Source organism: Natator depressus, chromosome 15 (genome assembly GCF_965152275.1).
Source record: "Natator depressus isolate rNatDep1 chromosome 15, rNatDep2.hap1, whole genome shotgun sequence".
NCBI lineage: Eukaryota > Metazoa > Chordata > Testudines > Cheloniidae > Natator > Natator depressus.
The window spans coordinates 22,304,325-22,327,808 of record NC_134248.1 but is presented as its reverse complement, the minus strand read 5'-3'; the positions used below and the strand labels follow the sequence as shown (position 1 = coordinate 22,327,808).

At 43.7% G+C, this 23,484-nt stretch overlaps 1 protein-coding gene across 1 annotated transcript in view; it reads left to right on the top strand.

Annotated features, from left to right (window-relative positions):
• Positions 1-23,484, top strand: part of TMEM132C (transmembrane protein 132C) — a 290,776-nt gene that overhangs the window by 143,378 nt on the left and 123,914 nt on the right. Inside the window, exon 3 of the mRNA XM_074972399.1 lies at positions 16,818-16,964. Coding sequence (XP_074828500.1) covers positions 16,818-16,964 — 147 coding nt within the window. The remainder of the gene's footprint in view (positions 1-16,817; positions 16,965-23,484) is intronic.

Genomic DNA, 23,484 nt, shown 5'->3' with positions numbered 1-23,484 from the left:
AATTCTCAACTCCTACTCCACCCCTCTGTTATCACTGGAGAGTACAGGTCCCTACTGCCATTCACTTGATGGATTTATTGCAACTGTGAACCTACCGTTACCCTTGCCATCGGTCCAGCTCAGCTAGTATACCTCATTTTTACCAGAAGCCTTAGACAAATGCCATTAGCTGGCAGAGGATCCAGCGTACACTTTAGAAAATATGTTTATCCCCGGGCTTTGAACTTTGAGCTGCAGAGGTATAAATAAAAATAAAAATAGTAGGTCATAGGTATTCTAAATGCCGTGCTTGAAAATCGAGGCTGGGGACTCGTGGCCGGAGTGTTCAGCTTAAGAGAGAAATCAGATGCACATTTCTAAAGAAATTTCAAAGTTAGCAAAGTTTGGGATTTTTTTTAATTGACTTCTAGCAAAACCTTTTTGAAAATCCCCGGGATGTTGGGATTAAGAGTCAAGATCCTGGAAATTAGTTAAATCGGATTCAGAGAGCGTGGGTGGCATTGAAAGAGATAACTAGATGATCTCTAAATATATTCAACAATAGTTAGGTTTGGGCTGGCTGATGGCGAGGCTAATTCTGCAGTCCTAATGCAGGCAAAACTTATTTGTGTCGAGTGTAGCTGGCATGAGGATGGCAGGTCGGGGCTGAAGCAATTAGAGTTTTTAATGTGGATAAGCACACTCCACCATCAAAACAGAAGATCTGAAGGGTTTGTAGGAACAAAACAACTTTGTGAGAGAGAGAGCAATTTCCCGCAAGCAAGAACAGCCTCATGTCATTCACTAATGACCCTGCTCAGTTGACCCAGCGGTGGCACTGAATGGTCCCCAAGTGGGTCAGCTTGTATCACTCACTAACTAGAAAGACAGAATGACCTGACACAGGTTCTTTGTGTGGGAGCAAAGGACACAATCACTCCTTACAGCTTCATTTCTGGGTGGATCACTTAAAACATGGGCATGTCTGGGTTTTTTTAAAGTGTTCAAGAGGCTAGTCCTGTACTAATGTGGTGCTTGCCAACTGCTAATTGTCTTGGCCTAAAAGGACCTAGAGAGTGGGTTTAGCAGCCCTGAAGTAGGAACTTGGGAAGCAGTTGAGCGTGGGGAGACTGCTTGAACTTTAGTATCTTATTGTTAATGAGTCTGTTAAGTGTGACTCCGAAAGGGGGCAAGTTTCTATCAGGGCAGACAGAAAAGCCACCTGCTCTCGAGGAAAAATTTGGCAATTTTTTGAACCCGCAGCAGTGTGGCACAAGCAGGGCAGCTGGTGTTGAAAATCTGATTCAATATTTATTTTATTTTTAGACACATTATATATGTTGGACTTTTAAAAGGTAGCAATATTCTAAATGTTCACAGTACACTTGCTCCAGCATCTCCATATGTTTCAAAAACCTCATTTAAGAGAGACAGCTCCCTTATGAGGTAGGTAAGCAAGCATTATCTCCATTTGTCAGACAAGTAAACTGAGGCACAGAGCAGTTAAGTAACTTGCCCCTGGCTATACAGCAGCTTAGTTGAAAATAGAACTCGGGGGATAACAGTTTGTTGGTTTGTGGAGTAAAATAACATGAACGATGGCATTCTGAGGACTGGAATACTGCCTTGGACAGTTCAATATTACAGCACAGTAAAATATTGATTTATTGTAAGGTCTGGGACACTTTCTGAGTATTAATTGCAAACTGGCTTTATTAACTGTTTGATTACTTGGCAGCTTGGCTTCGTATAATGCAACAAAAGGGTCTGATCAACGTTTATTCACCTTAGTGGCTCTCTGTGCTGAAAATTAATAACTGCTTTCCCTTTCAATGAAAGACGCAGCAGGGGTCTGAGGTTATGGTGACTTTTCAGCTCTACATGGAGTGATGCTTTGTGTTGACGAGGGAAGGATTACATTGAGGCAGTGCAGCCTAGTGGATAGGGCACTGGGCTGGAACTCGGGTGAGCTGGGTTCTGTTCCTGGCCGTGCCACTGACCTGTTGTGTAACTTTCTATAAGCAACTCACATTCCCTCTACGTGCCTTTGTTCCTTCTCCCAGCCTTGGTCTGTTTAGATTGAAAAGTCTTTGGGGCAGGGACTCTGTGTGTGTGTGTGTGTGTGTGTGTCCTGTGCTGTGCTGTCCACAATAGGACTTCTAGATGCTATTGTAAGATTACTACTGCTGATAATAATAGCGTGATCTGAGATCTAGCCTGTATTGCATAGCCTAAGCACCTCTTGTATGAGTATGTACCATGGTGGTACAATCTGATTAATGCATTATAATAATGGCCATAGAAATACATCACAGACAACTTCACAGCTCATTAGAGTCTGCCCAGGGATATACAAGTAAAAGGAATTGGAGGTCACTGTGTGATTTGCAGTGTGGCCGGATCTGCGCTCTATACCTCGGGCAAAACTCTTGTTGCCTTTAATGAAAGCACTGTCTGAGGAAAGAGGGCAGGACTAGCTCCATAAGATTCAGCGCTAAGGTTTGATTTCAGCATCAGAACGTCCAGCTACTTCTCTGAAGCTTAACTGTGAAACTAGGCTGGAAATCCATTGAGAACAGGCATTCTCATCCTGATTCCTGGAACTTGCTGCTTCGGTGCTACCTAGAAACAGAACAGCTTCCCTTGTTGTACTTTTGGCATCTTGGAAATTCAGAAATGAAAGAGACGAAGTAATATTACAGAACCTGCTGAAATGTCCAGTACTAAAAATGGGCAAAGTTTGAGGGGAGAAGCTTTCTTCATGATTTTTAAGCTACAACAAGCGAGGTCTGTGGCATCCAAAAGTCCAAAGGAGAAGATGAAGTGGCCAGGGGCAAATGGAATAAAGAAGGTGGTATGGGAGAGGGCAGAGGCATTTAAATAAAATGGACTATAGCAACTGATGGGAGTAGGGAAATAGAAGAACTGATGAGAAACTTAGGGAAGAGGGTGAAATGGGAAATTTAGGTAACTAAAGGCCTGATTTGGCTCTCACCACCGCTGGTGTAAATCAGGAATAACTCCACTGAATTCCTGCAGTTACACCCATGTGAAACTTCTGTACCAGATTGCTGAATCAGGACTTAAGGACCCAGTCCTGCTCTCGTTAAAGCTAATAATAAGAGCAGGGCCATGCTTGCCAGGAGGTTGCGGGGGCGCAGAACATAGAGGTGTTGCTAATGAAATATGGGTAGGAAGTTTTGCTGAAATGACGTGAGAATGTAGCAATTAATGTGGATTATTCGAAGTATGAAATTCTTCCTGCCCCTTACACAAAGAATGAATTTATAACCTCACCATCAGTTGGCAAAACCAGAGTGGAATTCCTTGCGGCTTTCTTATTTCCCTCCCCCTGGTTTTATTGCATTTGCATTCTGTTCTGGTCACTTCTGATCAAAGAAAGATAAATTCCCTCTTTGGCAAGGAGCAGAAACACTTTCCTGCAGTACACAGAATAATAGCCTCTTCTGTATATTATTCACATTCCTTTCTTTGTACTTGTCACTTCTCCATATCTTTGATTGTTATATATACACCATAACTCTTAGAGGTTTTTATCTAAGGCCCCTCAAATAAGGGAGTGAATAGCTCAGGGGACTGGTACAGGCTTGCCAGGACTTCTTTGCATTGCCTGGCTTACGTAGAGTGTAAGTCCAGTAGCATTGTCCATGTGATGGCTGTTGGGTGGCCAGCATGAAATGAGGGATCTCAGTTAAGTTCCTAGTGGACAGGTGCCGATGTCAAAATCCCTTCGCAGATGACACTCTTGTTGTCTTTTCCCAGCAGAGGCAATAAGGTATGATTGAGCTTCCCTCATATACTTTATAGGTGCACTCTCCAGAATAGCACAGTGCCACATTGGCGAGGTGCTCTGGATGTGTACGTCTGTGGCCTTACTTCATTTTGGATAGACAGGATTTTACAGCAATATTGTAAGCCTTCAACAATCATGAATCAGGCGCAAGTATCATGAGATAGTATTAAAAAACGGATTTTTAATCCAACCTTTTGAGTTCTTTTGTGTTGGCTTTCTGGTCTCTGAGCCTTTAGGGTGTGCTCATGCCTTGTTTCCAGGCTTTTTCCCCACAGCTATAAAGGCAAGAAACTTACTTACTTAATTAAAACAGAGATTCTCACGTATTCACTTGTCTCCAGGAACTGGGGCTTTAAGAAACCCCCCAAATGACATAAGACTCATGACAAAAACTTGAGACTTGGCAACACAGCTGCCAGAACGGCCAGCCCAGTATCTTTCACTATCACTAAATATCACACCATAACCATGCTTTTATATTTGGTTGATGGAAGATAGTTAGTTATATTAAACTTAAATAAGAAAACATAAAATATTATCGTCTTTAGGGTGGTTGAAGATTGAAGGCACAGAGTCAAGGAGGTGATAAGATACTGGGAAACTCAGAGTGATCAAAGGAGATTATAAACAGAGACTGGATAACAGGTGTTCGGAGATCTGAGAGCATGAAGCGGGGTTCTCTGGTGGGTATCTGAAGCCTTGGGGAGGGTGTGTGTGTACACTCAGTGTTTCACTTTGAATTTTATTAACCTATTACAGATACTGCTGGTTAATAGCTGTTTCAGCATTTTCAGAAACCAAATCATTTTGCTGCCGAGGTAGCCTGTGCAACCCTAAATCAGGTGCTTGTGTGTCCTGATATCCTGTCACATGCTATTTAGGTCTTGTGCATTTCTGCTGCATCAAGCTGAAACAAAATGATTTTCATCCCTGCAGTTAGGCATCGGATGCAGTTGGACGAATTGAAATGACTTTCGGGGAGAGCCATGGAGGGGGAAAAAAGGCTCCCTGGGAGGTGGGGAGGGAGCAGATTTGTGTTTATTTTTAGTCCTCTCAAAGGAAATGGAAAAAACCCAGTGACAATTATAAATAATTTTTTTGGGGGGTGGGGAGGGGTTTAAATAGAACTAGGAATATTTGAGTAGTTTAATGTCTATACCCAGGTGGCCTCAGGTAGTGTTTATACTGGGGTGGTGGCCATTTGCCATAGCCTCTCACTCAGCCGCTGGCAGCTGGTCGTCTTTGGATACACCCCGCAACCATTCCACTGATTCCTGCAACAGCACTTCAAAGGAATTGAACAATTCAGTGGCCTGTCAGGAGTTCCCTTTCTCCATTGGAGTCTTAGTCAACTTTTGTTTCCATCAATGGGGGGTAAAGGTGGATGGGGTGATTGGGTCCAGTGATGGATGATTCGGTTCATGTTTGACTTAGTCAGATCTTAAATTAAGGAGTAGAGAGGGGCCGGGGGGGGGGGGGGGGAAGGCAGATGGAAAAATAGGGGTGCAAGGGGAGATATAGCTGGGAGCAAGCCAAGTGGCAGAGAAATATAGAGAGATTGGGAATGGAGGAGGAAGGAGTAGAGAGGGTGGAGGAAAAAATTCCTGGTGAATAAAATAAAATACAGTGTATATTACATACCCTGAGGACCACTTGCACCCACCAGGCTTGGAAGGATTCTTCTGTCCCTAAGGCAAAGCACAGGTTTCCTCATGCTTAGAGAAAAGATGTGGCTGTTTCCACTGAATCCCCCTTTAAAGAAACAAAAACTGTCTGTTTCAAAACCGAAAAGTAGTTACGGTGGTTCCCCTCATCCTCGAACCTCCTGAGAAGCACCCACCCCTGACTTCCTCATTGTCTTCTCATTTCTTAGCCCCCTGAGCCCCCATCATGTGTCCCCTGTGCCTCCTTGCTCGGATCGGATACTGGTCACATGTTGGTCCCGTTGCACTGCATTAGAGTGCACGTCCGGGATCTGAGCCGACCGCCCCCCCCCCCCGACCTCCGTGGAGTCTTACTATTCATTTAATTGGGCTTTAAAAGCATAAGCTACTACCAGCAGTCTCAAGGCACAAGAATCTGAGCTCATGCTGGGTAAACTCCGAGTCCATTTGGGAGGCTGTATCACAGATCCCTGGCAGCCTTAAATAGATTAAGATTCAATTCTAACATAAAGAGCTAGCAGCTTTGTCCAATGCATCCCCCTAGACTATTTTCACAGCATTTCCTACGTACTGCCAGCATACAGAATTAGATGGAAGATGCAGTTGTTCTGAAACAGAAGAACAGGAATAAGGGTGCATATGCTAAGGTGACTTCATACCAGTGCAAGGATTACGGTGAAAGAAGAGAGACGGGCCGTTACCCAGTACAGGGGTCTGTGTGCTAATATTAAACCAAATCTGTTGCAATGATTCTCAGCTGCTATTCTCTGCACTCTGTCTTGACTGCAGTCCTGGTGCTCACCTGAGCCCAAGGATTGTTCATGGCTAGCGCTACTAGGTACCCCAAAGGGGCAGATGGGGGTGGTTGGGCTGAGTGGACCACTGACAGGTGCACGTGTAACACCTCCTTAAGCATGGTACCAGTCAGTGAACTCCCAGCTGCATGCCAGAGAGCTTTGGGAAGCGTGTTGAGATCTCTGGACTGATCTCCTTAGGGAGCCATGTTAAACTGGACTCATCAAAGCACAATATACCATACTGCAGGGCATAGGTGCTGACTTTTACTTGTCCCTGTGGGTGCACCACCCACTGCTCCACCCCAAGGCCCCGCCCCTGAGGCCCCGCCCTCAATCCGCCTCTTCTTGCCCGCTGGGCCGCTCCCTCCCCTAAGACCCCATCGTCATGGTGCCTTCTCCCGCCCCCGGGGCCACCCACCCGCCTGCCGTTCGCTGCTCTCCACCCTCACGCAAGCGCTTCTGGGCAGCTGCCAAACAGCTGATTGGCTGTTGGGGGCCGAGCACCCACTGTGTTTTTTCCCATGGGTGCTCGAGCTCCTGAGCACCCATGGGGTGGGCGCCTGTACTGCAGGGGACAATCCTGCATGGGCTCTTGGAAGATGGACTAGCTGATCGACTGCAGTCATTCTTTTCCCTTCCTAATTTCTGTGGAACCCCTGAGAGAATTGTAAAGCAGCACACCTAGAATTTGAATTTGGCAGAAGCTCCCAACATAACCGCTCATTTATTGACATTTTCAGGGCACCCGTCCCTCTTTCGAACAGTTGAAGCTCAGCAGTGTAGGATTCCTCCTGGGAAAGAGGAAAAGCAGCCTTGTAGTCTGCTTAGCTGATGGTAAAGTGTAGCAGTAACAGCTGCTAGAGGGGGACTGAGGAGAGGATTAAAAATACAAAGGGACTGTAGGGAAAGTCATTTAGGGTCTAAGTAATAATCCTGATAAATGCTGCAAACTGTAAGTATTTTTCCCAGTAATGCTCCTGCCCTGTGAGCTGGAGGAATGCCATGCATGCTCAGCTTAGAGAGATCTTGTCAGAATAATGGAAAGTGCACGCAGTGGCGAGCATAATCTCGGTGCATTTGTTTATCTCAAAAATGTCTGCAATCCTATAATATAGATCTATAGAGGTCCTCTTTAGCATGCGCAGCGAAATGCCTCCTCGGGATTTACCCACTCTGTGCTTCCTATCTACAGAGTGTGTGTGTGTGTGTGTGTGTGTGTGTTGGTTGGATAGCTGCTTGTTTCAGTTTCCTTTAGAGGTGAACCAGGGCAGAAGGCAACCTGTCCAGCTGGGCTAGGGCCCCATCCTGCAACCCTTACTCACGGGGCGCTAACTCACATGAATTTGGGCCCCAATCCTGCAGTGAGGACCTTTCAGGGGCCTTAACTTGGTGTGATTATGCCTCAGCTTTTTAAAGTTCCTTCCATACAAGTCTGAGAGATGTGCCCACTGCTTGCGCTGTCCCAGTTACTTTTGAATTCAAGGTTAATAAGGTGCATATATATATATGCTCCTCCTTATTTAGGTGTTGTCACTGTCTAGGAAAAGTTTGCTATCAGATGTAAAATGGCTGCCGAGAATTCCTGGGAGAATTCTCTAGGTACCAAAAGACACTGTTGCTCCTGCTCTGGTCTTCATCCTGCGTTGCTTGTGCACCCAGAATTCCCCGTTGACTTCGGGGGAGAAGATTCATGTGCTTTGAGGTGCAATTCAGGGGAAGAGCTAAACTGGTGTCAGATTTGAAAGGAGCCACAGTGAGGCCTGACCACAATATTAGTATTGCCAGCCCCAAGCATTCAAAAATCACGAGTTAAACTTCATAAAATCACGAGATAGTCTTAAAAATCATGAGGTTTTTAAAACAATTAATAATAAATGAGCGGTTCTCTTTATTGAAAACACTTGGGTTCATGTTGTCAATCATTCCTCTACACCTGGGAGGCCTAAACACTTTTCTTTTTAAAGAAAGCTGAGATTCTCAGGTGTTCACATGACTCCAGGAGCTGGAGCTTTATGAAAAACACCAAATATTGTGTGACTTGTGATTCAAATTATGAGGGTTGGCAGTGCTGCAATATCATATAAAGCCCTGAGCCTGTGGGGTTGGGGACAGGGAGTGAGAGAAGGAAAAGATTTATCTGACCCTGAGAATAATTGGTGCAGAGGTAGAGATTTGGGCCAGCTCTTCTGCCTTTTTCCCAACTTGTTATTCCTCTGATGAGTCAAGCCTGACACTGTCACCTCCTTGCTGGCTTCATCTAATCCAGTCATCCAGGGTGCAGGTCAAGCAGGGTTTTTGTGACAATTTAAGGGGCTGCCTTGCTTTTTTTTTTTTTTTTTTTAAAGCGCTTCTGTGAAGTGTCTCAGTGTTAAATAGCCTTGCCACATTCAAGGAAGGGGAAGGACCTGGCTGAGGCAGAATACCAGCACCACTCAAGGCCCTCTGTAATACTGTTGTTTCCCCTCAAATCTCTACTATCCAGCTGATCCAAGTTAAACACAGTAGAGGCCCCATGACAGTTTCCGTGAATGCTCCCAGGTTGCAGTGTTTATCTTCGCTAGAGGCAGAATGTTAACAGGTTGTAAATTCAGATGGAGTTTCCTCTCTGCCTGAAAGACAACCCTAGAGTCTCTACATACTGTAGATCACTCCTGAATATATATATATATTTTCTCATATCCTCCCTATAATCCCTTAACTAATGCTGGGGCGGGGGGGGTAGAGGGGGAAGTATTACCTCTCAGAGCTGAGGAAAGCAGTTTTGCTGGGAGATATTTTAGAAGCTTAAATGACTAGTTCACTGACTCAAAATAATAATAATTGGCTGGGAATTTGAAGGGATTGCGAGTGTTAACAAACAGCTAATCGCCAAAATGGACCTGAGTTGACCGAGGAAGCTCCCCAAAGTGTTCAGATTCTGGTTCTTTTGATTTCTTTATTTTAAATGTTGAAAATGTAGCTGGCCCGCGGGGTGGGGAGGGGGAAGCTGTGAAGCCAAGCTGTTCAAAGCTACCTAAGGGATATGATGCACCAATTCCCATTGAAATGAATAGGCACTGGGGCCCTGATCCTCAGTGGGAGTTCAGTGCCTAAATACTGGGCCAGGATGACCAAATCCATGGGGCACCTTTTGAAAATCCCACAAGCAGTGCCAATGGACAGCCTGTGAGCATAGACACCTCCCACTGCATCCCCGAGAGCCTGAGGGAAGCGGGGAAAAAACCAGGCCTTTGCGGCATGACCAGGATGTTCATGAATCAAAGCCCTGGTTAGCGAAGTAGGGTGGAGTTGTGAAAGTGAGTTCCACACCCAAGGATCCTTCACACATAATGCCCTGCCAGCGGACGCCTCTTGTTTATGTCAAAGAGGCTCCAGTTGGAGGCTTCTGTTGACTTGATTGTGTCAATATGTCACCGGGAGGGAGGTGATTTCTCTGGATAGCCAGGCTCACCTGTTGCTCATAGGGATGCGTGAAGCAGAACCAAAACCTGACCGCCGCTATCTTACTGACCAGTAATGCCTCACTGGTTCCATGTGCTCCCCCAGCCACTTGTCTGTATTCATCTGATGTCTCTTGTCGTGTACTTAGATGGTAAACTCTTCGGGGGCAGGAGGCCTAGCACAACGGGGTCCTGGTCTGTGATGGGGCTCCTAGGTGCTGCGGCAACACAAATAACAATAAACGTGTGAACCAAATCTGTTCGCTGGCACAACAGAAAACGTTTGATAACTTTGTTCATTATTGTTCACGTTCGCTCTGCTCTGCGCTTGCCCATTCCAGATGCCCAGATTTGTAGAGTATATAGAGAGCGGTACATATCACGTGTCAATTACCATCTACTGGAGGCTTTACCTTGACTATCCCATGAGAAAGCAGCTTCCTGGAGACAATGGGAGAGTTGGTAGGCAAGACTTTCCCTGACAGAATGGTTAACTTAATAGGCAATTTCCTGCAATCTAGATATCCTAGATACCAAAAGCTATCTATAGGTGACCCATCAGATTTACCAATGTATTGGATAGCAACCTGGAATAATAATATCCCCAGTCGTGACTGAGGCTCCATTGTGTGAGACGCTGTATCTATGCATAATAAGAGACAGCCCGAGCTCCAAAGAACCTGCAGGCTAAATAGACAAAGGGTGAGAAAGAGGAGGTATCGTTATACCCATTTATTAATGTAGAACTTAAGCAAAGAAGGATTAAGTGATTTGCCCTAGGTCATACAGGAAACCTGTGGCAGAGCTGGGCGTCCTGATCTGGTGCCTTAACCACACAATCATCCTTTTCTTATTAGAGGTTCTGCACGTACATCTGGAGGTTATATGCCACTAAGGTCAGACTCCATGTTCCATTCAGCCTCTGGCTTTTCTGTTGTGACTGGCAATGAGGCATTCAATTGTTACCATTTTGCAGTGTAGACATCTGCCCTCTGAGAGCTAGAGTGAGACCCCGGGCCTCACTTCACCTAGGAAGATGAAAGGAAAATATTTTCTTAATAAAACAAACCCTGTTTAATTGTAACAGTTAGTCTCCTGCCTGAGTTTTATGGATGCCAAAAGCTGGCTGTAATCTGCTGATTTGCTATGGAAGCAAAGAAGAGAAGGGGTTGACTTAAATTATGGCAGAAAGAGGTTAAATTTCTTTTGGCAGAACTTGAGAAGGTCAGAGACTTGCTGGAAAGTGCAGCCCAGGAACAGCCCATAGCTACCAGGAGAGGCTCTTTGAGTTTAAAAAAAACAAAAGGGTCCTGAGATGATGAAATCATTTCTTACAATGTGACCTTCGGAATTCAGTAACATTCGGTGCTCTCCCATAGCCTGGGCAGATCAGTAGAGCCTTACTGGAGTATACTGAGTGTTAGCAAATATTACAGGCAGGAAAGGATTTGAGGCACTGGAGAAGAACAACCAAAAGGGGTCAAAAAGAAAAGGAATACCTGTGGCACCTTAGAGACTAACCAATTTATTTGAGCATAAGCTTTCGTGAGCTACAGCTCACTTCATCGGATGCATCTCACGAAAGCTTATGCTCAAATAAATTTGTTAGTCTCTAAGGTGCCACAAGTCCTCCTTTTCTTTTTGCGAATGCAGACTAACACAGCTGCTACTCTGAAACCTGTCAAAAGGGGTCAGGGTTTGCTAAGTCAAAGCATAAGATTTTATGTATAACGTATAAAATTTAGAAAACTTCTTACTGAAAAGTCATACAGTGCAGCACCTGAGAAGGTGAGATTGTTTTGTTCTGTATGAAGCAGCAGTTGTTGATCTGAGAGTAGACACTGCTGGGATCAAAGAACAGTATGGAAGGGGAAGGATGGAGTTTAAATGGCACACAAAAGATTCAAAGCTAGGTATAACCTTCTGAAAAGAAAACACACTGGCAGGGACTGGAGGGCTTGGCGATAGAAAACTATTTCAAACCTAATGTCGGTCACTGGTGAAATTTAGTGTTGTCATCTCATCTCAGACTTTGATTTTGCAGCAGAATCATGTATGATTGCAGGGCCTTAGCTGTTAGATCTCTTGTCCGTATCGCAACAATCCCACACAACACAACGCCACTGGGAGTCTCTTGTTAGGAGCTGCTCCTAGTGGAACTAGGAAGGTGTTGGAATTTAGGATTGGAGGTGAAGCTTGCCCTTTCGATATCTTACTGTTGCAGGTGGTATTCACCCATTGTGACCATAAACATGCACCTCAGATTTTAATTTAAATGGGAAAATTTTAATATGAGAAGGCTTCAAAGACTCCTAGAGTCATAAATCACATCTTCTGCTGTGGCTGTTGCTGATTTAATTGCTATTTGTATGTACTGTGTTTATCAGATGCTTATTACATATAGTTACTGATAAACATGAGGTTTCTTGTAATCTAACAGCAGAAGAGACACCAAAATGCAATAACAATGACAAGGTTTATATCTGTAGTTGAGTTGAACACATTAATTATGTTTTTGTCTCTAAACTTTACACTCTAGGAAGCCTGAGACATTTTAGTCTAAATGAAAATTTGCCGATGAAATTGAGTACCTCAGTTTTTGATTGAAAAAAGAAAAGGAGTACTTGTGGCACCTTAGAGACTAACCAATTTATTTGAGCATAAGCTTTCGTGAGCTACAGCTCACTTCATCGGATGCATGAAGCTCACGAAAGCTTATGCTCAAATAAATTGGTTAGTCTCTAAGGTGCCACAAGTACTCCTTTTCTTTTTGCGAATACAGACTAACACGGCTGTTACTCTGAAACCAGTTTTTGATTGGAAAGTGTGAAATTAAACGAAGTTTGTTTATTATTGTGGGGTTTTCTAAAATTCCTTTATTTAGTCTTGGCAAGAATTATCCAGTGATTTTTCAAATGTAAATTGTCAGGGATTGTCTTCTCTGAAGTCAGGATGCTACTTTGTTTTCCATGCCAACAAAATGCTCTATCTATCTGTTGGGGAGAAGAGGGAGGAGCCCCCAAATGAGTCTGAGACAAATCTGAGGTACAAGTTTTTTGTGATGCAAATTAATAACGACAGAGATCCAAGCATAACAGATAAGCTTGCATCACTCAGCATTCTGGCTACTATGTGGAAAAGGGCTTCAAATCCATCCTTAGAGAAACCCTGATTCAGTGAAGCTGAAGCTGACCTCACCATTACTCTACTCTATCCAATTCTAACCTGAAGGTGATTCATCTCTCCACTGTGTGGTTTATTTCTGCCAAAGGATCAAAAAAAGGATCAAAAAAATACAGCCCTGATCCGGCAAAGCACTTAACACATGCTTAGCTTTCAGCATGTGAACAGCTAATGGTTCTGCTCACATGCTTAAAATTAAGCATATTCTTTGGTGCTTTGCTGGATTGGGACTTATGTTTAGATCTTTCCCCATCCTCTGTTCCTCCATCCATGTGGCTCACCTGTGGAGGACGTGGAGGGGAGAGTGCACACTTCCTCCTTTCTTAGCGTATGGCCTGCTGGAAGGAAGCAGGACTCTTCCCTTTGTCTCACCTTGCTGGCTGACTGGTGGTTCTGTCCCTGTTTCAACTGCAGGAGTGAGTTCTCAGCTGATCAGGGACCCTATGAGAGGAGCAATGCAGTTCAGTGAAACTTCAAGGACCAGGGTAGGATTTCAGGCCTTTGAATACTGGATTTGATAGGGTAGGCCATGAGCCTTGGTTGGGTTACTATTGCCATGGAAAGCACGTAGTCAAAATGGTCGAGGAGTTCTGGCAGCATTCATGTGGAATGTAGCTTATGGCCAGAGGAAGGCAAAACAGGAGAATTTTGGTCCTACTTTGGACAGAGGTCCAAAACCAACACCTAGAGGCTATGTTGGATGCTTTAGAAATGCCGATAGTCTGTATTCTGAGATCTAATTCTTTGGGTGTTTGGACAACCAAATGCCTGGAGCAAATGTAACCGCTTCTAACGCTCCAGAGAGCAGCAGTGGTGGTATGTGAGGGATTACTTGCTCGGCTGGTTAATGGAAAATGTGGCCCACGGAGATGGAAAAGAGAGAGTGAAATAAAGTATGAAAGATGGAAGACAAAATTTGATTTGCTCGGTTTTGACACTGGGTTTCGATGACCTCAAGTATGTCCTGCTCCCTTCTGGTGATTAGGCCCTCCTGCTGGTGGGGAAAGCAGCTGAAAAACATGTTTTGGTATAATTGGCCAAAAATTCAGACAGGATGAGTGACAAGTTTCTATGGGTCGGCACGGTGCATTTTGGAGAAGGGAGGGATAAAACAAACTGGCTGGCTGAGTGATCCTACGTGACACAGCAGAGAGGAAAATTGTTCAATTGGAGTGGGGAAGTGTGCTCTGAGGAAGCCTGGAGTATTCCAGCTGCTTGTCGTCTCCACTTATTATCACCCACCGCACTTGCCTCAGTTTAGAGAATGTGGCATGTGTATAAACGCTACATGGGTTAGGGAGGTAAATACAGGAGACTGGCAAGCAATTTGGCCAATGGGTCTTTAGTCTAGGGGTTTATTTGGGAGCTGAGACTTACAAGTTTTTATATACAACGTTGGTACTGTTGGTTATTTTTAATGAATATTTAATTACAGCCATACAACGAGGTAAACCAATCTTTGGAAAGGAACTAAATAGACTTTACTCTGCTAGTGGTCAGATATCATAAGTAAATTAACATTTAAGTGAAAACATTTGAAGCATGTATGTAGAGACCTACTTAAAAGTACATGGTACTCCGTATGGTCTGACCTAATTCTGATTCATCCATTGACCTTGTTATATAAACCTCAGTGCCCCTTTTAGAGGGAGAGTAACAGATTACACTTCTGCATATTTATTTAGGAAGCTTAGTCTTGTGGGTATTCATACCCTAATTCTAGTGCTAAGTGCAATCACAACATTGATTTTTCTTTACTAAATGTAACCTACTTTATTCCTGAATAGTTTGCTTCTTTAAATGGGTTTTACATAATGGTAGATGCGAAGGCCACTCATCCTAATGCCCAATATTGTAGTTAATTAACAAATTGGTATTGTAGTCAGGACCTTTTGTCCTCTGGTAGTGGATTGTATTCTTGGCCAGATAAAGTGTCCCCCCCCCTAATAAACAAGAGTCCATCCATTGACTATTTTGAGCTGCATGGTTGAAAAAGCAATTTGTAACTCCTGAGGAAATTGTAAACCTAATCAAAATTCAAAGGTTGTGAATCCAATTTCCACTGACATTGTGCCATTTCAAAGCTGTTTTCAAGTGGAAGAGGCACAAAAGGTCTAGGTTGAAGGGCTTTTACCTCTCTTTCTTTGGTGAGATATTAGCACTTAAGCAGTGGGTGTTCTTCAGATTTGGATTTCAGGGGTTTTATCAAATTTCAGTTCCAGGGCTGCTGTTTTGTTTTTGTTTTTGTTTTTTTATGAAGAATTTGACCAAAAATTTTTAAAAAAAGCTTCATAAATACTCAAAGGAGAGCTGTTAGAATAGCTGATTTTTTCAGTTTGTGACAGACTGAAGAATTGGGGGGGGGAGGAGATTGTTTCAGGTGGACCCAAAATGAAAAAAAATTTCAATTTTTTTGGTGAAATGAAAATTTGATTTCAGTGGGAGTTAGGCACTTAGGTGCCTCATGGGATTTTCAAAACACATATCTGCTTTCTTAGGTGCCTAATAACCTTTGAAAATCTAGTCTTCAGAGCCCAATTTTCCATTATGCTCTATGCCCTTTCCTCCAGGCTTCCACTGGGTAAGCCCCATAAGGACAATACGCCAGTGGCATGATTTAGAGCAGCACTTAAGTTGCTATAACTGAGGCTGGGGCCAGGCTGTTGCAAAATCCAGGTGTTGTAATTGACTGCTATCCCCTGTACACGCACACACATGTACGAGAATCCAACTCCAAGTGACTTTTGTGAGTTCACAAATACTCTGGGGATGGGAACTGTATCAGTGCCTATGTAGATGGATAGGGGTCTCTCATTCTTGATGTCCTGTGATGAAAATTGATTGTCACCGAAATTGGAGTCATAAATTTTGCACTTAAGAGAATCTTCAGTCACTTTATAAACTCTCTTTAATTAAACCTGACAACATCCAGTGCTGATGTTATTAGAAGCATAGGATGAGATTAACTAACGTGTCCAGGGTCACGCAGCAAATCCATGGCAGAAATGAAAATACAGATCCCAGCTCTAATCAAGAGACGACGTTCTTTGTATGGTAAAGTTTTAAGAGGAGAATTTCCTTAGAATGGCCTTCTAGAATGAGAGGCCCTAAAACACAAAAAGCGAGAATATGAACCAACCCACTGTTAATGCCACGGAACTACAAGTATATTAGAAGCAAGGAAAAAAGGCTTCTTTAAAGAGCTGCTACTGAAATTCATGCCAGTGGAAAGAGTCCAAATGAGACTCCTATGAAGTGTCAGCCCATGTACATACTACCTCTTATGTCACTCAGGGGTGTGAATAAGGCACCCCCTGAGCAATGTAAGTTACGGCGACCTAAGCGCTGGTGTGGACAGTGCTATGTCGGCGGGAGAGCTTCTCCCAATGACGTATCTACTGCCACTCAGGGGCTGCAGTAATTAAGTGGACGGGCGAGCTCTCTCTGCTTCGATGCAGCTGTGCCGCTGTATGCCCGGTAGTGTAGCCATAGCCTAAGCTTGGGTTCCTAGGACTTCCACGGTGGGGCAAATTTCTACCAAAGTGAGGAATTTTTTCAGAAATAGGGGAAAGAATCCACTGTGTAAATTTTCTTACATTCACAGTTGTTGTCATAAACCACCCCCAGAGAACCTGGCTTTCCCAGAAAGTTTCACAACATGAAGATGGTGTGATCATGATGGCCTAAAAGTCTGAGACTATGGAAATAGATATAGTTAATTGATCCTTTCAATAAAATTATAAAGTTGCCATTGGTAGACAAAGCTCAGGTCTGCATTAATGTTATCCCTCCTGCTGTCTTTACCAGGTTCAAATGGATTTTAAAACGCCTTCGATGCTTTCCTTAATGCTGATGTATTGAATTTTTTTGAGCTACATTAGGAAGGCCACAGTCATGAATTACCCTCTTCTAAATATTTCACAATCACTGCTCCCAACAGGGCCAAGGTGAAGAAGGGCGTGAATATTCTGAGCGTGAAGACAAGCGATCCCCGGCAATGGGACGTGAAGCAGGAGGTGGGGAATGGTGGAAAACATTCAACCACGACCGTTAGCTGTCAAAGGATAGCACCAAATTCAAGGAACAGGTAAGAACGCTTGCATTTGCTCAGCATTAAACTCATTTATATCCATGGTGCCATCCATTGCTTGAAAGACTGAGGGCTCATGTTAACCACTACTTAGTAGAGCTATTAAACTTACGGCCTGGAAATCTGGAGACACTTACATTAACTACGGTACCATCTGCTGATCTATAACTGGGCATCTCACTTTTCAGACAATAAAACTTCTCCGTTTAAGCTGAAATGAATAGAATAGAGCTATTTTTTTTCCAGCATGAATGTCTTTTAAAGATCTTTACTGAGCATAGATTTGTCTGGCTTGATAGCTTTGATCTTGTTTCATCCGTGGTTGGTCCATCAAGTCGTCAATGAACTCTTCTATAATGAGCCTTGATTAACTCATAAGCATTAGTGTGGGATCATCATGCAAAGCTTTCAGTTTTGACAATGTTCAGTACAATAGAAAAAAGTTTGGGTGGTTTTGTTTTTGTTGTTTTTGTTTTCTTTGGTATGTGGACAATTATTTTCTCCCAGAATTCTTCCAATCTGAAGTCCTCTGTACCTGGTTGGGTCACTCTGAGATATACCAGAAGGAGGAGTCTGCCTTCCTTCTCACCATCAGGAGTAGACACTTATATGGATAATGAGTACATGTGATAGGATAAAACCAGATGAGGTATAAATGCTGATGCTCTAGGGCATAAGCCAACCACTAACTGCCGGGGCATAGGAAGAAATCCACCCTGTGTCTAATGCAGCATTTCTTGCACCTTTTACTGAAGCATCTAGCCACTGTCAGACAGAATACTTGACTCCAGGAAGCACAGGTTTGATTAAAATGGTGATTCCTATGCTTCTGTGTTGTATGTTTTTGTTAAGAGTTAATCCAGATGTAACATACCCATTTGTGACTGTTTCTCAGTCCAGTCTTCTCCAATTTCAGGCAATTAGAATTGTATCATACGTTTCAATGGAAGTTAGTTTGGCTCTCATTGCACATTACCTTAACGAACGTTTACTGCTCTCCTGTGGATTAGATCCGTGCAAATGTATGATCTATATAAAACCATGTGATGCTTGCTGGGCTTGGTGTGTCATTACTAGCTCAAGTCTTAGCCCAACCTTGTTGCAGAGGGTCATAAACATTCAATCAACCTTAGGTTGGTTTGTGGCGTCCCCTGCAATTGGTCTGAAGATTTGTGCACTATTCCTCCAGGCACAGGGGAGTCTGAGGAAGTTGTAATCATGTTTTTACTCTGTGCTCGAACAACGAGAGTGCATAGCAAATGGTAGACTTCCATAAAGTGTCGAAACATCTGAGCGGCTTACTGGCTAAATCCATCTATGCTAGGTATGACTGCAGTTAGTGGAATTTGAAATAGAGAGTTTGCAAGGGAAAAGAGGAAGAATAAATCATTTAAGCCTGCCAAATAACCGTGCTTGAAAAGCAAACGAGGGCTTTAGAATCAGCGTATAATGCCGAATGTATTTACAGCTGTGGAAATATAATAGTCAGGTTATCAAAACCCAAATTAAATCTTCTTAATCCAATTTGCATCATGTCTAATTAACCTATAAAATATTTTTGACACTGATTATGCAAATAAAAGTGAATGTGTTAATTAACACCTCTTGCATTTGCGTACGTAAATAGCCCTTTTCTTTCAAAAGCATGACTGGGCTGGGTTTGAATAGAATGTTAATGCAGTAGGAAGAATTGGGTAGACCGAAACCTTGATGCCATTAGGTCTTCAACCACTGTGGAAGTATATACCAGCTAATGTACTGAAATACAACGTCTACTAATCGAAGCTGTATTGTATTAATTAACACAATAATGAGCGCCAGTTAGGTGTGTCTGTATTGATTTTCCATGGGGGATGCATACCGAGCAATGGACATAATGGTTGTTATTGAGTGTCATTTGGAGCCCTCTCGGTGCAAAGCACAAATTTTCTATTAAGCTAATTTAATTTGGGTAAGGATTGCAGGTCCCTAATGGAGTCTTTCTGAATTGCCACCAGTTTTTTCAAAGTAGCGTAGCCATGTAGCTTGTCTGTACAATGTAAAACACTCTGTTGCGTAAGGTCAGATTAGAGAATGTGAGGTTCTGCTTGGGAGTTTCAGCTTCCACGTAGTTTAAGCTTCTCCTGCTGAAATTCAGTGAACTTGTAAACTTATTTGAGCAGAGAAAGATGGTTTCCACGATTGGTGCAAAAGGGCTGTTAAAACGAAGCAAATAAAGCTTTTTATTTCTCAGACGCATTACGAAAATGGGATCCATTCACACAGCTTGCCATGGAGATAATAGCCAGATGCACAGTGTGGTGTTTTTCCTCCCAGCACTATCAGCTCAGTTCCAGTAAAGCGCAGAGAATCCGTTTAGCAGGGAGAGAGAAGGAGAGGCCTTTGACAGCTGTACAGTCTTCTCCCTACCTAAAGAACAACTGGTTCTCCCCTTGGGCTGTTACACAGTCCCAATTTGGTAGAACCATCCTGATTCTCGGTGTGGCTTAGAGTACTACAAAGTACAGTCTCTGAAAATTATTCTGGGCCAGCAAAATGAGATTGCATCCCATTGTTCACTGTGATCCACAGTGTTTCTTTGCAAAATCATGATGTTGTGATGATACAATGTTGGTGCTGAAATGACTTGTCGAGCACACACACACAGGAAAATCTGCCCTTTATGCCTTTCTCCCAGGCAGCCCCCATCACCTGGAATCCCTCATTTGCTACACCACCACACTTTGCTCTTTCAGATTCCTTAAAACTAAGGCCCTGATGTAGCAAAACACACAAGCACATACACACAGCAGTCCCTTGATTTCAAGTGCTTTGCTGAACTAGGAGATAATATCTTCCTAAGGGTCTGTAAGCACTACCGCTGTCCTTCAAAGAAGCATGGATGAAACAAAACGGATTGGAAATTTAAAAACAACAAAAAAAACAAAACAAAAAAACCAGATAAAACCTAAACAATTGTGGAAGTGACTAGATGTTGCTAATTTTCCCCTTGGCTAACTTTGCATCCTTCCCCCCAACCCTTTGTATGTTGTTTGTATATTTATATTGTAAGGTCTTCAGGGAGCAAGGACTGTATATTCATATACATGTTAGCTTAATGTCTGATGCACTCTGGCATTACATAAACAATAACAAAAACCATGAGGGGGGGTATTTTATTCCTATTTAAAATGATATACTATGAACTCCTCAGAATTTAGGTAAACCACATGTTCCCAGGCTCCATAAACTTGTATTCTGAAACCCCAAGGCCATAGCACATTACCTTCTGCTCATCAAGGAAGATTCCACCGTTAAAACAGAGTGACTTTTTGTTGCCAGAAGCAGCTTGAAACCAACAGTGCCTGTGTGCCCAATAACATAACCTATTCTGAGCTCCATTTGACTCGTGATTAAGATAACAACCTATTGATTAGGGGGAGTGGAGCATAAACAACTCCTTTTGCAGTTCGTGTCCCTTGTCGGTTCTCTTTTCCAGGGGACAGTTGGCTGGACGGAAATGTGTCCTAAAGATAATTGAGCAGATTTTGGTTGCTGTCTTAGCTACTTAAATGTCCTGATCCTGGTGCATCATCTCCCTGCCATTCTGAGCACCAGCCTAGGGGCCATGTGGCCAGTTTAAGGCCTTCGCCATCCTCCCTGGGAATAGCCTCAGTGCAGAAGGGGGACGGATGAGAAGCCAGCTCTAAGTTGCCCCTTACAGCAACCCCAGACACAAGGTGTTCCAGGACAGATCAGCGGGGTGGAGTGGAAGGTGGAGCAGCATCAGCGTAGAGGAGATTGAGAAATTGTGGGAAGGGACTTGACTGGGAAAGCCTGTGCTCTGCAAATTCTGTCCTCTCAAAAGGCCCCCTAGGGACCTTTGCAGCCAGGATGCAGCTAAGGGCTACTTTGGCTTGATATGGAAGCTGATAGAGCCCCCGAAGTGCCTGAATAAGGCAGGCACAAGCTGCCTTCCTTCCGTCCTTGTGCTGGGATCTGGGCAAGGATGAATTTGTTCCATTCGTGTGTGTGTGTGTGTGTGTGTGTGTGTGTGTGTGTGTGTGTGTGTGTGCGCACGCATGTGCCCCAGAGTCACAGCAGTCAGTGGTGGCAAGGCGTCACTCAGTGCTGGTAAGGGATTCCTGCTTTGTTGTCTAACACCACCACATTGGTTATGTATCTAACTGGGTAGAGGAAGTGAGTGTGGGAGAATGAAGAAACTTGTTAGAAAAACTGACCTGATGGAAAACCGCTAGAATGTAACGCTTCATCCCCTTGGCACTGATCTTTTGAGGGACCTGTGGACTTATGGCTTTATAGTCATCTATCTCATAAAGAGCCATACTTGGGGAGAGTGCTTCCCGCTCACGTATGAGACTGCGTCACAGTTCTTTAGTCCCATCCCCTAACCGCACACAACACGTCCTTTTAACAGTCTGAGAATCTCTGCAGTCGTACCGAATGAGCTGATGATGTTACCGAGTTGCATTTCATATCATCTGGATGCAGAGGAAACCAAAAAAGCCATTTGAATTCTCTGCAGGTCCTTGATCTGTCAGCATCATATGAGGCCAAGTGACTCAAGCATGAAGCAAAAGAGCTCTTGTGATTAAAACAAAAACAAAAAAACAATAGGGCATGTGATCAGCGTGTTTCAAAGTAGTAACACATTGGGTGATAGTTTGTGTTTCTGGCTTTTTATTTCACCCGGAGATACGCAGTCCCCTCCAACATACACCCTCTCACATACCAGGGTATTATCTTAGAGCCTGGTTTCAGAGTAGCAGCCAGGTTAGTCTGTATTCGCAAAAAGAAAAGGAGGACTTGTGGCACCTTAGGGACTAACAAATTTATTTGAGCATAAGCTTTCGTGAGCTGTAGCTCATGAAAGCTTATGCTCAAATAAATTTGTTAGTCTCTAAGGTGCCACAGGTACTCCCTTTCATCTTAGAGCCTGTATCTTCTCCAGCCTGCACAGTTTGTGATCAGTTAACCAGGAATTTCACAAAGCTCAGAGGCCTGGTGGCAGTGAATCAAGCCACGTGCTGACCTGAAAACACTGAGGTTTGATCGGGGATCGCTGCTGCTTGCACTGTATCCAGATGTTTGGTGCTTAAGGATCAGGGTTTCTCTTTGGAGTTGTTCTTCTGTGGGGTACTTGAGTCGGGATGGCACGTACCACAGCTGTGATATTAGACAATGGGAAAAGACCACAGGATTTCATGGGATAAATTTACAACAGATGCTGGATTTGTGCCTGCAAACATTTGTGTGCATAAACTGGCTAGTTAGCCATGGGAGAAAGCTGAGCGGCCACAGGTTTTTACTGCTGATGAACCCATGTGACTAGCAATTTCCTTTATCTAGAGGTTGCGTAGGAGCAAACATGGTTGGCTGAATATTTTATTTTAAATATTATGCACATTTTAGTGCAAATTAGGTGCAGCCCTTGGGCTACTGGCAAGGTACCAGTGTAACCCTCAGAGCTCCCAGTGTTGGTCATCCCTGAGTTGTACTGTGAATAAATAAGAGCCGTCTGTTCATAGTGACACATGGGATTGCAATTGTGTAGCTATCCTTAACATCAGTAGAAATCACAGAGCTAGATCCTTATCTGCGGCTTTAAAAGTATACCCTTCCCCTTTTATTTCCTTACCTCATCGAATTTCTCTCTGCTTATTTTCTCTGCAATTTAGGGTTAACCCCCCCTCCCGCAGTGCCTTATACAGGGCAAACCACAGCAAAGAATCCTCCAATGAATCATGTGAGTGCCAGGACATCTGCACAGATGGTGGAGGAGCAGCCAGCTGCACATTGTAATAGCGTGTTTTCTAGGCCACAGAAGTCTAGGGTTACAAGGTTCCTTCCCCAAGGAAGCTTTCATGAGGACTCTTTCTTGCTGCTGTAAATGTCTGGAGGTATAAAGCCCCCTGAACTCTTCCTGTATCTGGGAAGGAAGCAATCTATTTCCAAGTCGAGGAAAAGCAGGGATATGTTCAGTGACTGTAGCCCCAGCCTTTATGCCCGCCATAGATGCTAAGTAGGTGCATGCACCTGCTGTCTTGCTGGAGAATGTCTGTCTGTTTTTCAGTCTCCTGCTTCTTTGGTGCTTGTGGTGGGGCGGGGGGAAGCAGGCCAGCAAAGCAAGACTAAAGCAGTGTGAAGGGGAGCTCTCTTGAGCATTAAGGAAAAGTAAATTCTGTGGGAGTCCATGTGAAATGAGTGTTTTGCTGAGGCTACATTACATGACTCTTTCTGTTCCATACTTTGACTGATTTGGCTCCAGACGTATCAATCATCAGCGTAAGAATAACCACCACAGCTCTTATGGCAACAATCTGCAACCCTCCGAGGTAGATGGGAGGGTGAACAAACAGACTCTTCTTTGAAAGAGCTGTGTAATATCAGGAGTTTCTCCTGGACTTCACATGGAATCCAACATAAATTTATATGGCCCGGGTTATTAGAAAAGGTTCAGGCCACGGCAAAAGACAAATAGGGTCTGCATAGCTCAGAGGTCTTCAATCTGTGGGGT